Genomic DNA, 14,624 nt, shown 5'->3' on the forward strand with positions numbered 1-14,624 from the left:
GTCTTTTCACCTGCCCAGTTAACACTGCGCAGTATAAACTTGCACTGTCAGGGATGATCCCTTTTAAGTGAAATGTAGTATAATTTGTTCCTGCTAAATCTCTGGTTCTAATTTCAAGCACAACAGTGAATCAGTTCATGTATCCCAGAATAGTGTCCTCTTTTATTAGTTTTCCATCCTGCAGTATAGGAAAGGTATACTGAGTTCTTTATTCCCGTTCTTGTATATGAAAACTTTCCTCAGACATTAGTTCTAAAATTAAAATTACCTTGCTGCGATGGAGTCACAACAGATGATCATCGAACAGTGAAGTCACTGGTTGTAGTTTGTTTTCCTGCTTTTAAACATGCTTTTCTGAAGGGAAGAATTTGAAACACAGGGAACAAAATCTTCTTACGACTCTAAAGAAGATGAAAATGAAATTAAGTTATATAGTTAATGAAGGAAAGGTCATCTAGCAGTTTTCTCATACTGTCTTGCATAACATCTCAGTTTATTCCCTTTAGTCTACTTTCTACATGTAATGAAGAGTGACTTAATTTATTATAAAATTTTCTTCTAATAGCATTGCATAAATCAAACCAGGCTGAGATCTCTTATCTGTGGCAATCTGTTCAGTCAGACAAGGCAAGTCTAACCTTCTAGATCATGTGGACCAGTTTGATTTTTTTTTTCCCTCCCTTTTTCTTTTCTTTTTACTCTAGCAACAGGGATAACTCATTCCTGTCAAGAGTTCAGTGGAAAAAAAGGACAAAGGAGGGCAATATGAGAAAACTTCTGGTTTTCCATTGGCTACATATGCCAAGATAAACCAGAGGAAAGTGGAGAGTATGATTTTGTTTGCAGTAGCGAATAATATTCTAAAAAATAGCTTTTTGAAGGATGATCTTTTCTGTGTGCTTGCTTCTTAAGTCTGCTCTTGTATTTATGCAGACAGTTGGTGCTGCATTTGTTTCTTTCCCCAGTGTCTTTGCATTACAGAGTAAGCCTTTTTAAAGGCTGTTGTGTATATTCAGAGAAGTGTTGGTGGGAGGAAGTGATGGGAAGATGGGGATAAGATATAATTAAACCTTGGTATATCTAGAATAATTGGTCACCTAATAATAAAACATAGATTGGTTATCCTTTTATAAAACCTCTTTTTCTTCCACATTTGGTCCATAATATCAGTTGAAAGTAGGTATTTCRGTCTCCTGTGCTGCTTTTCTCAAAACAAACCCTTTTTAATGTGTGTAAGTTGAACAAAATAGGCTAAATAAGTTGTACAAGATAATCTTTTCTGAAGTATGTTATAATACACTAATTATGTGTATATAATTTGAGTATAGCATAAGTTATTCATATCTTGATTTGAGTAGCATCTGGTTTAGCTTTTGAAACTCTTTCTTCTGAATAAACAAAAAATAGCTATGTATAATTCATTATCTTCCTTTCCCATTCACCTGCTAAAATAAACAAGAACATTTTTATTTTAGTCTTTTATAAAYGATATTTTGTAAAGATAGTTTATAAATGAGATAACAATGAAGGGTGTTCTCAAAGGAAGGTAAATTAGATGGAAATTTAGATATTACTGTGTGCTTACAGTTCTTTTGTGCTGTAATGGTCTTATTCTCTTAATTTGAACAGATAGGCAAAAGGTATTTTGTTTGCAGGCACTGATGACGTTGTAGGGCCRGAAGGTATGGAGAAATTCTGTGAAGACATTGGAGTTGAGCCAGAAAATGTAAGTTCCAGCTTAATTCAAAATCTTCCTAGCCTATTGTAATAATGGTGAGACAGTTTTTTCTCTTTTCCATCAAGAATTAAAAATGTATAAATTGAAATTTTGAAGAAGCAGTTTGAAGGAATATAAAGCAGAGATGTTTATATGAATACTTGAAAACAAATCGCTACCTTCTTCAACTAAAAGCTGTTCACTTGTAAAATGTCCAACTTTCCTTTGCCACTTCTTCCTTTCTTGCCTTCCAACTATTCTCGCACCTTCTCAGGAAAAATAAATAAATGAGAGRGTTATTTTCTGAGACCTTATTGGAAGTTTAAAACAACAACAACAACAAACTAGTGCTTTATCTGCATTTTCTAAAGGAGAAAGGTATTTCAAGTAGGAAAATATTCATTTCATGCAATTTCAAAATCCTAATGGATCATGAGTTGTTGTGCCTCTTGCAGGCCTTTTCTAATGCATAATGTGTGCTCTTTAAATACACATGCAAGTCCTGTCTCTTGTAGGATTTTTGGAGCATTATCCATATAGATAAAACAGAAATTATCTTTTTCAAAGATTTATTGGAAATATGAGATGGAATTACTTAACTTTGAAGTTCATGAGCACAATAAAATTTTGCATTTGCAGACATGCTGGGAATATATAAAGGTATTCTGATTTTGCCATTAAAAGGTTTTATAGCCTCATTAGCATGAGCTAGATAAAGGGCTGGTTTGCAAATTTAAATGGCATGATTATTTTTACCCTTTGCTTGTAGTCTGTAGTGAAAATTGTCCTGCAACTTTTCCCATACATATATCAAAAGTGATATCTTGAATTCATGAATGTAATACTAATCTCTCATACYTCTTTTCTGAATATTATCTTGCCGTAGCTTCTTATGTGAGCTATGAGAAGGATATCTACATTACTTTTTTGCAGTTTTAGATAATTTTGATATTGTTGTTCATCCACTTGGTATCTACCCACTTTGTACTGCATGTTCAGATTGTGAGATTACTTAGGGTGACAGTACCCAGGCATAGCTGAATTCAAGTGGGATCATCATCAACCTCAGAGCAATTAGATTTTACCAGACTCAGAGGTTGCGCTGATGCTAATCTGGGAAAGAATTTGACAAATGTCAGAAGCAACTTGTGTTTYGTAGTTGGTTCAGGAAATCTTTTCTTTAGCTTTTGCTTTTATGTTCAGTGCACTAACCCATCTTCCTCACGGTTGTGCTACCCACTGGATGCCCACAGTGACTCTGTGTGCTCCTTGGCAGAAGAGGCAGTGGTTCCTGCTAACGTGGATGTGGGTTGGCTCTGTATCTTGGCACTCTTGCTCTCTCTTCATCGCATTAGGTGTGGGAATTGAAGAAGAGAAGTGAGAATATTATAAGCGATTTTTTTTCTCTAAAAGTCTTAACTGTTGGTGCTGGATTCAACTTCACCTGCGTATGAGARACTGGAGACAGACGTGGCAGCAGGAGGGGCAGTGGTGGGAGAGATGATGGGCATGAGTATTTTATGCATAGACAAGTCGTATAGTTGTATTTGGATGACTTAGGTCCTTAGTAGGAAAAATCTGAACATCCTCATGTATTATGCAGTTAAGCTGTTTTTGCCTACTAAGTAGTAACTATTAGAAAAATGTGTGTTATTTATTTTTATTTTATTTGTGTATTTTTATTTTTATTTGTTTTTATTTATTTAATTGGTTAATTCTACTCAGTCTTGATTTTCCCTCCTCCCTTTTAAACAGGTAGTTATGCTTGTATTAGCGTGGAAGCTGGATGCACAAAACATGGGTTACTTTACATTACAGGAATGGTTGAAAGGAATGACATCACTACAGTAAGTGCTCTGAAAAAACCTCCAACTCTGCTATACTCTTTTTTTCTTTTTTTCTTTTTTTCTTTTTTTTTAAGAGACAATTTTTTTGAAACAAAACTTGAGGCAGAGCACCTTGCTCTACAGTAGTAGCTGTGTGTTTTTGATCCTGTTTGAGGTGTGCCTCACTTGGAGGTAACTTTATCCTTAAAGCTACGTGTTTAAGTACAGGTGGCTTAAAATGTTTGCACTCTTGGAAAAACAAATGTCATGAGGTTTCATACTGCTTATTCTCAAGGACTTGAGACATCTGTCTTGGTTCCTGAATTGGACCTATGTATTTAACCTCCTGAGCTTTAGGGTCATTGCATAAATACTAAATAATAGTATGCTATTAGAGTATATGCAGTTTAAAATACTATATAATACACTTTTTGTGTATTTCTATGACCACACATTTTTGTGTTGAAGAATTGCTTTTTTMTCTTGAGACTCCTCATTTTGGGATAGTTAATTTAACTGTAGTTGTCTAATTACATGTTTGATAGGGAGCTGGAGAAGGACTGTCTTTGAACTCGTCTTCCAAAGCAGATTCACTAAAACTGTGTAGGTAACTTTATCAGTAAAAGTAAAGAATGTAGTTGCACTTGTGTGCTGGGCTGGCTGCCTGCCTTGTGTAGATAAGTTCTTGGCTAATCTGCTGGGGAATGCTTGTTCTATGAAGCCAAACAAATTTTTATCAGTGTACAAGCATAAGCTTTTGCTAGCTTATCTGAATTTATTTCACACCTAGGGTTAAATCAAGGCATCTTACATAGACAAACTCATAAATGTCTTACATTCCTGTGGGAACATGAATATGTTAGAGATTTTTTTCTGAAAACGTCAGACACCACTATAAGAATATAGACTATAAAATCTCTTCTGTTTTTCTTATAGATGTGATACCACAGAAAAACTGAGAAATTCTTTGGATTACTTGAGATCTTTATTAAATGAGCCTACCAATTTTAAACTTATTTATAGATACGCATTTGACTTTGCACGGGTGAGTATGTGGAAGGCTAAAAATGGAACTTTACCTTCATAAATAATAGAGGCTATATGCTATTTCTCGTCCAAGATTCCACTCAAGATTGTTTCTAACACATGGACAAGTTCTTTTTAAGTATATGCAAAATATCAGAAAAAAATACAAATGCTGCTAAATGGTTAATGAGTTAGTGGTTTAGATGTAGTGCAGAAGACATCTTTTACTGCTGCTTTGCTTCAAGCTCTTTTATGACTTTGGGAAAATCGTTTGGGCCCTATTCTGTTGCATACTGGAGCTTGACCATTTACTTCCATTGGCTTTTTTTTTCCCCTACTTTTTTTCTTACTATTTGGATCTCATAAGCGCAAACATATTTAAACTTGGAAGATACTTCAGACAGTTTTGCAGGTAGTAAAAATGAATTAATTTAAATGTTAAAAGCTGGATATGTTATCCTGTTACCAATCTTCTTAGTGTAAAATATGAATTGCTAAATTTCTACGTGGTATTAGAAACTGCAGTATACGTAAGGTTATTCCTGCCCAAAGGGAGCCATAAAAAACTTGAATTTCCTGGATTAAGCATGTGTATTGACAAGAGATTTGGACATTCACCTTCCTTATGTGATGAATCACAGAGGATTTCTTTTAAAAATGATCACAGTTTATTTCGCAAAACTGAAGATCTGGTTTTGAAGCACGAAGAAAACTGACAGCAAAAAGGTAACGTCAGAAAAAATAAGAAAAAATGATTGATCTGCTAGCTATAAGGACAGTTTAGTCTTACATAAGAAATAGAAATTTGTGATACATGTGCTTTCTGCTTGTCGGCATGCAGAGATTCTCAGTAGTTCCCCTCTAACCCAGGAAATCTGCAGTCTGGATATGACAGCAGGCATGGACCTACTGTGAGAGAAACAAACCTCTCTCAGTTCCTTAATTTTCTTTGCTGTATAAAAATTTATTCATTTTTTTCTGGAAGCAAAATGCCAATACAGGAAATAACAAAAATTGCCAAAGAAGTTGAAGATGCTGATGAAATATTTCAAATTGATATTTTAAAACTACTATCAAATTTTGCCAGCAGTGTGACTGTCAAAGAAATGAAAAGACTTGAGGCGAGTGGGTGGAGTGTTTTCAAGAGATGATAAACAGATGGGCACAACAAACCTTGCTGTTGAGAAAGAAACTGAACCTTGAGATGTGAATCTTTTGAAAGAGGAGAGTGGAGAAACAAACAAAAAAACTTTGGAACTGCAAATCAAGGTTATATCAACAAGGGAAACTTTGAAATTCTATGAGATTAATAGAATTATTGAATTTAGGATACTGTAAGAGGAGGGTGAGTCTATAGGAGAACAGCATACTGTAAAAGAGGAAATGAATGCTAACAAACATTAATAGAGCTCTTTAGATATGGCAGAAGAAAATGTACATTGTGTTAACAAATAATGAGACTGAATGCGGAACAGGAATGATTTTGGTTTTGATTCAGAAGATTGTCTAATTTCCACGCTGCTGATAATCGTTTTGGAAAAGCATTCAATGGGAAAAAACACTGTCCTAAACTTCCGAAGTTTTAAGAGGTAATTTGAGTGTCTGCTATGATTTGGTATTTTAGAGTCAGTTTGTCAGAAAAAGCAAGCATCATCTAGATTTATTTTTATGCAGCATGCACAGCTTCAGGATGTCATTTCAAAGACTCTGTGTTGATATTAAACATTAAAGGCATTCTGTGGTAGATTTTCTCAAAGAACCGGCTCTGCTGTAGAAAGCAACCCCTCTCTGTAGCAAATCATTAGCTATGAGGAAAAGTATAATGTTTTACTAGGAAGTTGTGTTCTTAAAGTAGTAGATACTGTTATTTATTAACGCGTTTTATGAATGAATGAACTGTCCTAGTCTGGCTATTGGGGGAAATGAAAAACACTGAGGTCGTGGCTTTTCCCTCTTTTCTCCTTTTTAAGCTGTTTTTCTCCTTGTACAGGAAAAGGACCAGCGCAGCCTAGATATCAATACTGCCAAATGTATGCTGGGGCTTCTTTTAGGAAAAACATGGTCTCTTTTTCCAGTATTTCACCAGTTTCTAGAGGTATGAAATTCTAAAGGAAATTGTATTTTTTCTCTCTGATTTGTGTTTGTAATGAAACATGCAGTAAACAACTAAGTGTTGGTGGTTATATCAAAAATTTATCCTGGTTTGGATTATGCTTAACCCCAAAACTGCAGTTGTACTGCTGTCTTCCCTTCCTGTTTACAAAATCCCTCTGCAGTTAATATTTAGTTAACTAAGGAGAAATTATAGAATGTGGCTCTCAATTGCATACAGGCTGTCACTTAATATACACTTGTTCACTAGAAGGAGTCTTAACTAGAAACAGGAATTACTCAAGACTAATTTGACTACTTAGTGGTGTGTTTAATCCTTGTTTGATTTTTTTTTTAAAGTTGTAATTCAACACAAACCTTAACTTTCTATAAGAATGTCTGTGGGAGTATAAAAGCGTTTTAGTAACTTATGTTTCTTGCTTTAAGCAGCAATCAAAATACAAAGTTATCAATAAGGACCAATGGTGTAACGTGCTTGAATTCAGCAGAACAATTAACCTTGACCTCAGTAATTATGATGAAGATGGAGCCTGTAAGTACCGCTATACATAGGTATTTTAAAATAATTTACTTCTGAATTCAGTCCTTCTGTGTCCTCTTACAAAATTTTGTAAAATACAGTTATTTGCTCTCTCTCCAGGGCCTGTGTTGTTGGATGAGTTTGTGGAATGGTATAAAGGAAAACAGATGACATAGGAGTTGAACTATGCACAGCCACTCAAGAGTCACTGTTACCACAGTTATGTCAACCATTAGCCATAAACTGCTGTTYGTATGAAAGTGCATGCTGCTTCTCTTGCACTGCATCCCTCTTGCAGGGAACTTTTGGTGTTTGCTATTTAACAAGCCAGCTCTGCTTGCTGTGTAGCATTGTTCTCTTTGAAGGCTGCTTTGCATTCTGTAYTTACACTACAAAATAGTGAACTTGCCAGCGTCTTCACTGTGATTATGTGTATATTGCTGTCTAAATTTTGTATATGTGTATAAAAAAAAGCTTCACCTAGGGATTATTTCTGCAGAAATGTATTGTAAAAATAATTTTGTGGCATATTTCTAATCACTTACATGTTCGTTGAAACCTTAGTTATTTTTTATTTTGGTCTCAAATGTAGCATTTCTGAAAACGAGATGGACAGATTGCTTGGACAGAGTTTCCATGAAGAACTATTGTCAGTTTTAATGTTACTGTTTGAGATGCCAATTTCTGGAGTGACAAGAAATGCTGTGACTTTGTTTAGGGGAATTCACCAAACATGACCTTTTGCTTAACAGGAATGAAACATCAGTGTCTTAAAAGGAAAAAAAWATATATATTATATATATACACACGTGCATATATATATATAAAAACACTGTAATAGTTATACATGCCACAGATGATTTCTATTTGAAGAAGAAAGTACTGACTTTTTAATGTTAAAACTGCAGTAGTTTCATTACAGGTACAAGTGAACAAATTAAAGTACCTTTTAAAAATGGATTTTAGACTTTTGTAAATTCCCTTTGGCATATTTCTTTTAAACTTTGTTGTACTACGTGTTTGGACTATGTTGTGATCTGGTGAAATTAAAAAGTTTTATCTAAAATTAGTGGTTGGGGGAATAAAGTCTGCTCTTCCCCACCTATGATTAGTATAGGTTGGGATCTTTCTTTGTAGTGTTAGTCATTCCCTTGATCTRTAACTTGTTTTCTAAGTAATTAAAAATACTCTATTAGTAACCCTTTCAGGTTGGGGACTGGAATTTCCTAGCAGCATGTCCATTGCAGGCAGTGAGCACATTAAACACCAGCATTAAATGACAGTACGTTCTAGTAGGGGCCACTTCTTGTTTCATACATTTATTTGTTTAGCACAGTGTTAGTGGTTATTTGGGGAAAATGAGTGAATGGGAAGGTGCAAGTTCTGTATTTGTCATGTTGGATTTGCCGTATGTGTTCTTATTAAATAACATTGCTGTTGATATTTTTAGGTTCTTGAAGTATCTGGTGCTATTAAACTTTGATCCCTGAGGATTTGTAAAATGTTCTATGCCGTTTCATGGAACGCTTAACAAAAAGGGGCCGGTGAATATTTTGGACTAAAGAATAATACTACTTTTCTGTAAAAATATTTTTAAAGGTATTGGCAGCAACTGGGAGGCAGATGGGGGAAGCGTTTTAGGTTGGATGTGAAGTTTTCAGTTGCACTGAAGGCCCTGTTCTGCTATCCCTGAAGTCGGGAGCTGTCGCTGACCTGACTGCTTTCAGGATTAAGCCTGCTTTGTCAAAGGAACCATAGCTTGCTTCCCAAGACCAAGAGGACGGAATTCACTTGCTACTGCTGGTCAGTTTATATTCACATTTTTCTCCCTTTTTTCTCTCTGCCTTCTTCCTCTTACAAATTTAGCTGCCAAAGAAAGTTTTGTGTGTTTGTGTATTTGCTTAAATATGCCTTTGCCTATACAAAATCTAAAGTCCTGTGCTGTTAAGAAAATACTTCTTTTCCCCATGAAAGAGTCATGTTTGAGTCTCTGTGACACTAAATAAGTAGCATTCTTTAATAGTGGCAAAACATACAAAATCATGGCTTTTTCACATACTGAATTGCTTAACATAATTACTTGATGCCAATTTGCACAATATTTGAATTCAGTGGAGTGTGGTATTTAATGTTTACAATTAGTGTTTACTAAAACACACRCATTTAAGATTTCTAATGTAAATGTGTATATTACTATAGTATAATTGCAAAGAAGAAAAAGTTGGAGCTGCTAGTTTAGTTCTTAATTGTGGTTGCTAAAATAGTAAGTGAAATACTGCAAGTATTCTTGTATGTTTAGGTAATAACTCTAGAAAATGGTTTAGCACAAATTGGTATGAATACTGCTAAAGTACAAGGCTGGTTAYGTAAGGTGCTTTATATGTAACAAATAATTTGGCTTCCAATAGTGGAAGCAAGAGCCAAAGACACTTTTCATCTCTTACTGGTATCGGTGTAACTTTCATGTAACAAGGTCAACAGAAATCTGTTCAGTTCAAGCATGTGTCTTTTTACACGTTTTTGTAAATACAAAAAAAGCAGAATACAAAATTAAAAACAAAAGAAAAAAATCCGATGGTGTAGATTAACATATTCTTCAATATTTCTTATGTATAATGAGCTAGGAACGAGAGCAAGGAATAATGTGTTTGAATATGGATACTGCAGATGTTCCSTGCCAGTTKTAAGCAAGATGAATCTGTGTTCTTCAGTAGGTTTAACATATACATCTTCAATTACAGGTGATTGATGTATTTACTGAAATTTATAGTGGTCAAAATGAATTAAAGCTGACCCGCATAGCTGCAGCTTTCATACATTATCTGTCCTTTTGTGCTAGATCTGCTGACAAGCAGAGGGACCTGACCTTAATGTTTCCAGCTCTTGTGCTTTGGAGAGAAGTTCTCTCTACTTTTTGCTTTAGGGGTACTTATTGAAGCTACTTAATTTACYTTATACTTAAGGCAAGTTTGGTATTTGCTCTTTTGTTTCTTAGCTTTGTCATCAAATAGTTGCTCTATTTCTTGCTTTTGTGTTAAAAAGTTGACACACAGAATATTTGTACCTGAAYAGGATACTGAAAGGTCATTGTGACAGAAGAAATATTAGTTTATGCTGTTTTTTTAATGTGTAAAATGTCTGTCCTTATAGCAGAAACTTAATGGCCTATGTGTAATTCATGCTTGATATTTAGGAAATTGTAAGGTGCAAAGGCAGCTAGTGAAAGAAAAATATCATCTGGATGCCGCAGTAGTGAATTYTTTAAATTGATAAGTGACAGACATTTAGAACTCTCTATGAATAGAATAATAATAGGAAATATTAATTACAGAAACATCCCAGAATTAAGTTTCCATATATTTCTCTTTACAGGAGCATAAAGTTTTTTTTAATGCTAATTTGATACTATATTACTATGTTCCTCCTGCTTCTTTCTTTGCCAGCCCTCCCTAAGGAAGGCTTTTTGAGGAAGATGGAATTTATTGGAATGCTGTATGTACTACTTAATTTCCAGTAAGAGCCTATATTAAGGTTACCTTTACTGCAATAACTACAATAAATGTCTGGATTGCCCTTGTGTGGCCTTTTTAAACTTTTATAGGGGACTGGAGGCATCTCCCGTTGCATCGCAAATACAGACATTTTATTTCACATAGGCAGATAGGCTTGCACAATCCAAAGGAGCTTTAGCTTGTTACTATTTGCTTAGCATTCACTGGGTACATTTCTTGGAGGTCAAGTAACAGCCATGAGTTTTGTTAACGTCTTTCAGGGTTTCTGTTGATCCCTGGTCACAAATCTAACAAATTGTTAAATACTTCTGGAATTTGTAGACAGCTTGAAAGGTTAGCTTGTGCCCTGTTTTTAATTATAACTGTTAAAATACCTCTGTAGGCCTTATCTTTTATCTTTTTGTATTGTTATAAAAGTGTATAGGATCCATCCACCAACTAAGTACAGTCTGTAACTGAGACCAAAATGTGGAGCGTTTTGTGTGTGTGTATTGTCACAAAACGGTTTGTTCGGAGGCTGCTGTTGCAGGAAGAGCAGTTCACCTGCAGCTGTGAACGCCGCGTCTCAGCTGTGTGCATGTTGTGTACGTAAGGTCCGCTGAGCTCCTGTGACTCGCGGGCTGACTGAAATACTGTTTTGCCACCCAACACGAATCATCACGAGTTCCTTTTGGGGACTTTTGCTGGTGTTGATGTAAAGGGATATCCCTCAAATAAACAGCGTTTGTGATGGTTTCTGAAACTTGACTTTAGAACTTTCTGTGGTTCATGCCTTAGAAATTGTCCTGTGAATACACTTCACAGGTCAGAGAGAATTGCTATATCAGCTGGCAAGTTTAGTCGTGTGTGTATGTGTTTTTTGTCTACAATGCCTATATAAAAAGCATCTGTGTAATCCACATTTTTGTATTCTTAAGATATGCTGAATTTTAATGTTTAGTCTACCTTTGTCACTCTAGTAGCAGAGAACTTCCATGTGCTGCAGAGTTTTGCTAAAAGAAAATGTACAGTCTTTTGATTCTTAGATTGCTAATACTAAAGCAAGTGAGTATTGAAAACGTTGGAAATGTTGCGTTTCAAATGCTATGTTTCAAATACAGTGTGTGTGTCTGAAACACTTATGCAAAAGCTTTTTTTAATGTAGAGTCAACTTTACCAGGAACGTATCTTCAGATGGGATTTTACAGCAAGAAAGACTCATCTCTTAAAGCATATGTAAAGAAGATTCTGCAAATCTTTAGACTGTAGTATTGGAAGAGAAGACAGGTGGTCTTGTGTTAAATTCTGGTAGCATTGAATGTGGTAATATTTTGCTTTGGGCTGTTTTTGACCTCAAATCCTTCTCTTCTTAACAGAACTAACTTTTCAGTTATATGACGTGTAATGGGCTGTTTGGTTTACCTTCATGAAGCAAAAGTAGTTGTATCTTGAAAGAGCTGCCAGCAGTGTAACATGAGTTGTGACCTCACTGCCTCTGATATTCTCACAACTTTGTATTCACAACTTCAAAGGAGCTATTAGTTGTTCTTACTACTTAACACTGTTTTCAAAATTGTAGATTTTTGAGTTGAAAACTCAAAACTAAAACACTGCAAAGAGTTTAAAAAAAAATAAGCAGTTCTTATTCTTTTTCCCTTTCTGCTATTTGAGCGACTGGCTCTAAGGCTTTCCATGTAGGCTGTTGCACTGCCTGTTCCAGAGACACAGCCCTGCCTTTGCATTTATTGCTGATGGAGTCTGGGCTGGTCTTCAGCAGTTCTCAGAACGTACGTGTCGCTTGTGTTAGTCATAGGTCAGTCTTCTCTGCACAAGGATGTTTGTATCGCTCCYCAAATGGATTGGGGTGTTAGTTATGAGGAGATTAAGTGTGAATAGCTTCATATTTAAGGATTGTTYATGAGCCAGTTCTCAGCATGCTTTGGAACGACTGGCATGCTTTGTGCCTAGAATATACAACCTGATAATTAGCAAAATGTCAAATGTGATGGAAAGCAAGAACTTTGTTATGCTGTCTTTACTGTCTTTACTTGAGAACTTAAGTTCTCAATCTGTTCTTAAGATTTTAGTGTGGTTTTATTTTTTTGGCTTGTTTGTTTGTGTTAAACCTGTTCAGTACAACTGTGGTGTTTCCAGCCCTGAGCTCAGCGTTCTGCTGCCTGGCAAGAAGAGTATGTCAGGACTTCTCCTAGCAGCCTGCCAGCTGTGCCCTCGATCTTCACTGAAGAGTGCAGTGCAGCACACGCTCRCTCAGCCTGCTCCTTAAGAAGCCTCTTCGATGACACAAACTGTTTATCCACTATCAACCGTGATAAWAACTAGAGCCTTGTCTAAACAGGAGTTTTGCTGCCTGGCATTCAGTTTCTCTGGAGCAGATGCAGTTGTACCTCCCTGCAAGYATAAATACTATATGGGTTGTATGTGTGTCTCCATAGTGTGTATATTTGTTCCAGGATGTTTGCAGCTGGTTTTGAATGGTGTGGGYACTTGCAAATTCTCTGCAGCTGAATCAGCTAAATGAATTGTTTTCAGGACAGAAAATAGAGCTGAATTGTAATCAGCTGAAATATAAAGAAAAATGACCATGGGTAAAGTCTCGAAGAGGTTCAGTGAGCAGGGAGACCGCGTAGCTGTTGGGTACAGCAGCGCTTGGAGAACTAAGATGATCAGAAAGGACTGGATGCCTGAAGGATGCTGTTGGTTGGGAGTGACAGAAAATGTAAAAGATTTTGTCTTATTTCCAGAAATGATTGCTAATGATGTGACAAATGAGTATGAAGAAAAAAATGGTTATGTGAATTTGAGTGAATGTACGATAAGAAGAGTGTTTGGAATGATCAATGACAAAAGAATAGCACAAAGCATGTGAAAATAAGTTTCAGACAGAACATCAATGTATTTTGATACTTTGATACAAATTCTTTGTCATGTTAAAAAAATAACGAAGGAGCAAATTTCTGTCTCTGTAGATATGATAAAACATTTTTGTGGAACTTCTTGTCATGAAGGGCTCTCAAATWCATTGTATATCTCAGAAGTCTTGTACATATTTCCACTGAGGTCTGTGGTGGTAGAAAAAAAAGGTAGTTTTCCAATGTTGTTATTTTAAACATGTTCTGAACAGTAGTATAAGCAAATGACAAAACATTGCTGTTTATTAGTTGGCAGAGCTACTCAGGTACATTCTTTATTCCATTGTGTGTGAAATTAACTTACGCATTCAGATTTCTAAAGTTCTTAGCAGCCAGTTCAGCCAAACATTGAACCCGGAGAGGTCTGTCGAAGCAGTGCCTGAAAACTCAGGTGTGCCATGAAGAGCACATCCCAACTGTTCTGATGTATTGTCTTTTTAAAGGTGTTTTGACTACAGTTATCTTCTGTGTACAGTGAGCTGTACTGGCTGTACTGAAAGCTGCTTATGGATGTTAAGAGCAGTGGTGGTGGGGACACGCTCCTCTTGCTGTTTCTGCTCTGAGGAGTTACTTGGCTGATCTGGTGAGGAATTAGTCTGAAACTTGTGCCATTCTCTGCTTCTAGATCGCCTCAAATAATGTTGTTTCTGTACTACAAAGTGATGTGTTTGGTGCTGCAGACTAGCAGCCTTAGCATTCAGCAGAGGCTAAGGTATTACATGGATATTGAGGCTGCGTGGGGATTAGGAGAGAGAGAAGTAAGAGTGGAAAGGGATATGCTGTTTACAGGTGCATACAAACAGGGAATGAGTTGGAGAAAGACCGTTTTATTTTACAGTTGCTGTCTTTCTGATTTAACGCTTGTGAGCATGCAGTGATTTTGCAGGTTTGAATGTTTTGTCCTCTAGTTCTTCTCTACTCAGTCTGAGTGGACAATTACTAGTGTACTACTTATGTTTGAAAAGCAAATCAAAATCAAACCTCTGAACTGATGCGTAATTT

The 14,624-nt window shown here is 36.0% G+C and overlaps 1 protein-coding gene across 4 annotated transcripts in view; it reads left to right on the plus strand.

Annotated features, from left to right (window-relative positions):
- DCUN1D4 (defective in cullin neddylation 1 domain containing 4) overlaps window positions 1–8,090 on the plus strand; it is a 30,578-nt gene extending 22,488 nt beyond the window's left edge. For 3 of the 4 annotated variants that reach the window (XM_026033516.1, XM_026033518.1, XM_026033519.1), the window contains 6 exons: window positions 1,656–1,726; window positions 3,473–3,564; window positions 4,480–4,588; window positions 6,560–6,664; window positions 7,111–7,213; window positions 7,322–8,090. In XM_026033516.1, the coding sequence (XP_025889301.1) occupies window positions 1,656–1,726; window positions 3,473–3,564; window positions 4,480–4,588; window positions 6,560–6,664; window positions 7,111–7,213; window positions 7,322–7,377 (536 nt within the window). In that variant the 3' untranslated portion in view covers window positions 7,378–8,090. Of the gene's footprint in view, window positions 1–1,655; window positions 1,727–3,472; window positions 3,565–4,479; window positions 4,589–6,559; window positions 6,665–7,110; window positions 7,214–7,302 lie in introns of all 4 variants that reach the window. The other variant, XM_026033517.1, reaches the window with a different exon arrangement.
- Window positions 8,091–14,624: the final 6,534 nt, after the last annotated feature.

The sequence above is a fragment of the Nothoprocta perdicaria genome, unplaced genomic scaffold (genome assembly GCF_003342845.1).
Source record: "Nothoprocta perdicaria isolate Ctin4 unplaced genomic scaffold, notPer1 scaffold_13, whole genome shotgun sequence".
NCBI lineage: Eukaryota > Metazoa > Chordata > Aves > Tinamiformes > Tinamidae > Nothoprocta > Nothoprocta perdicaria.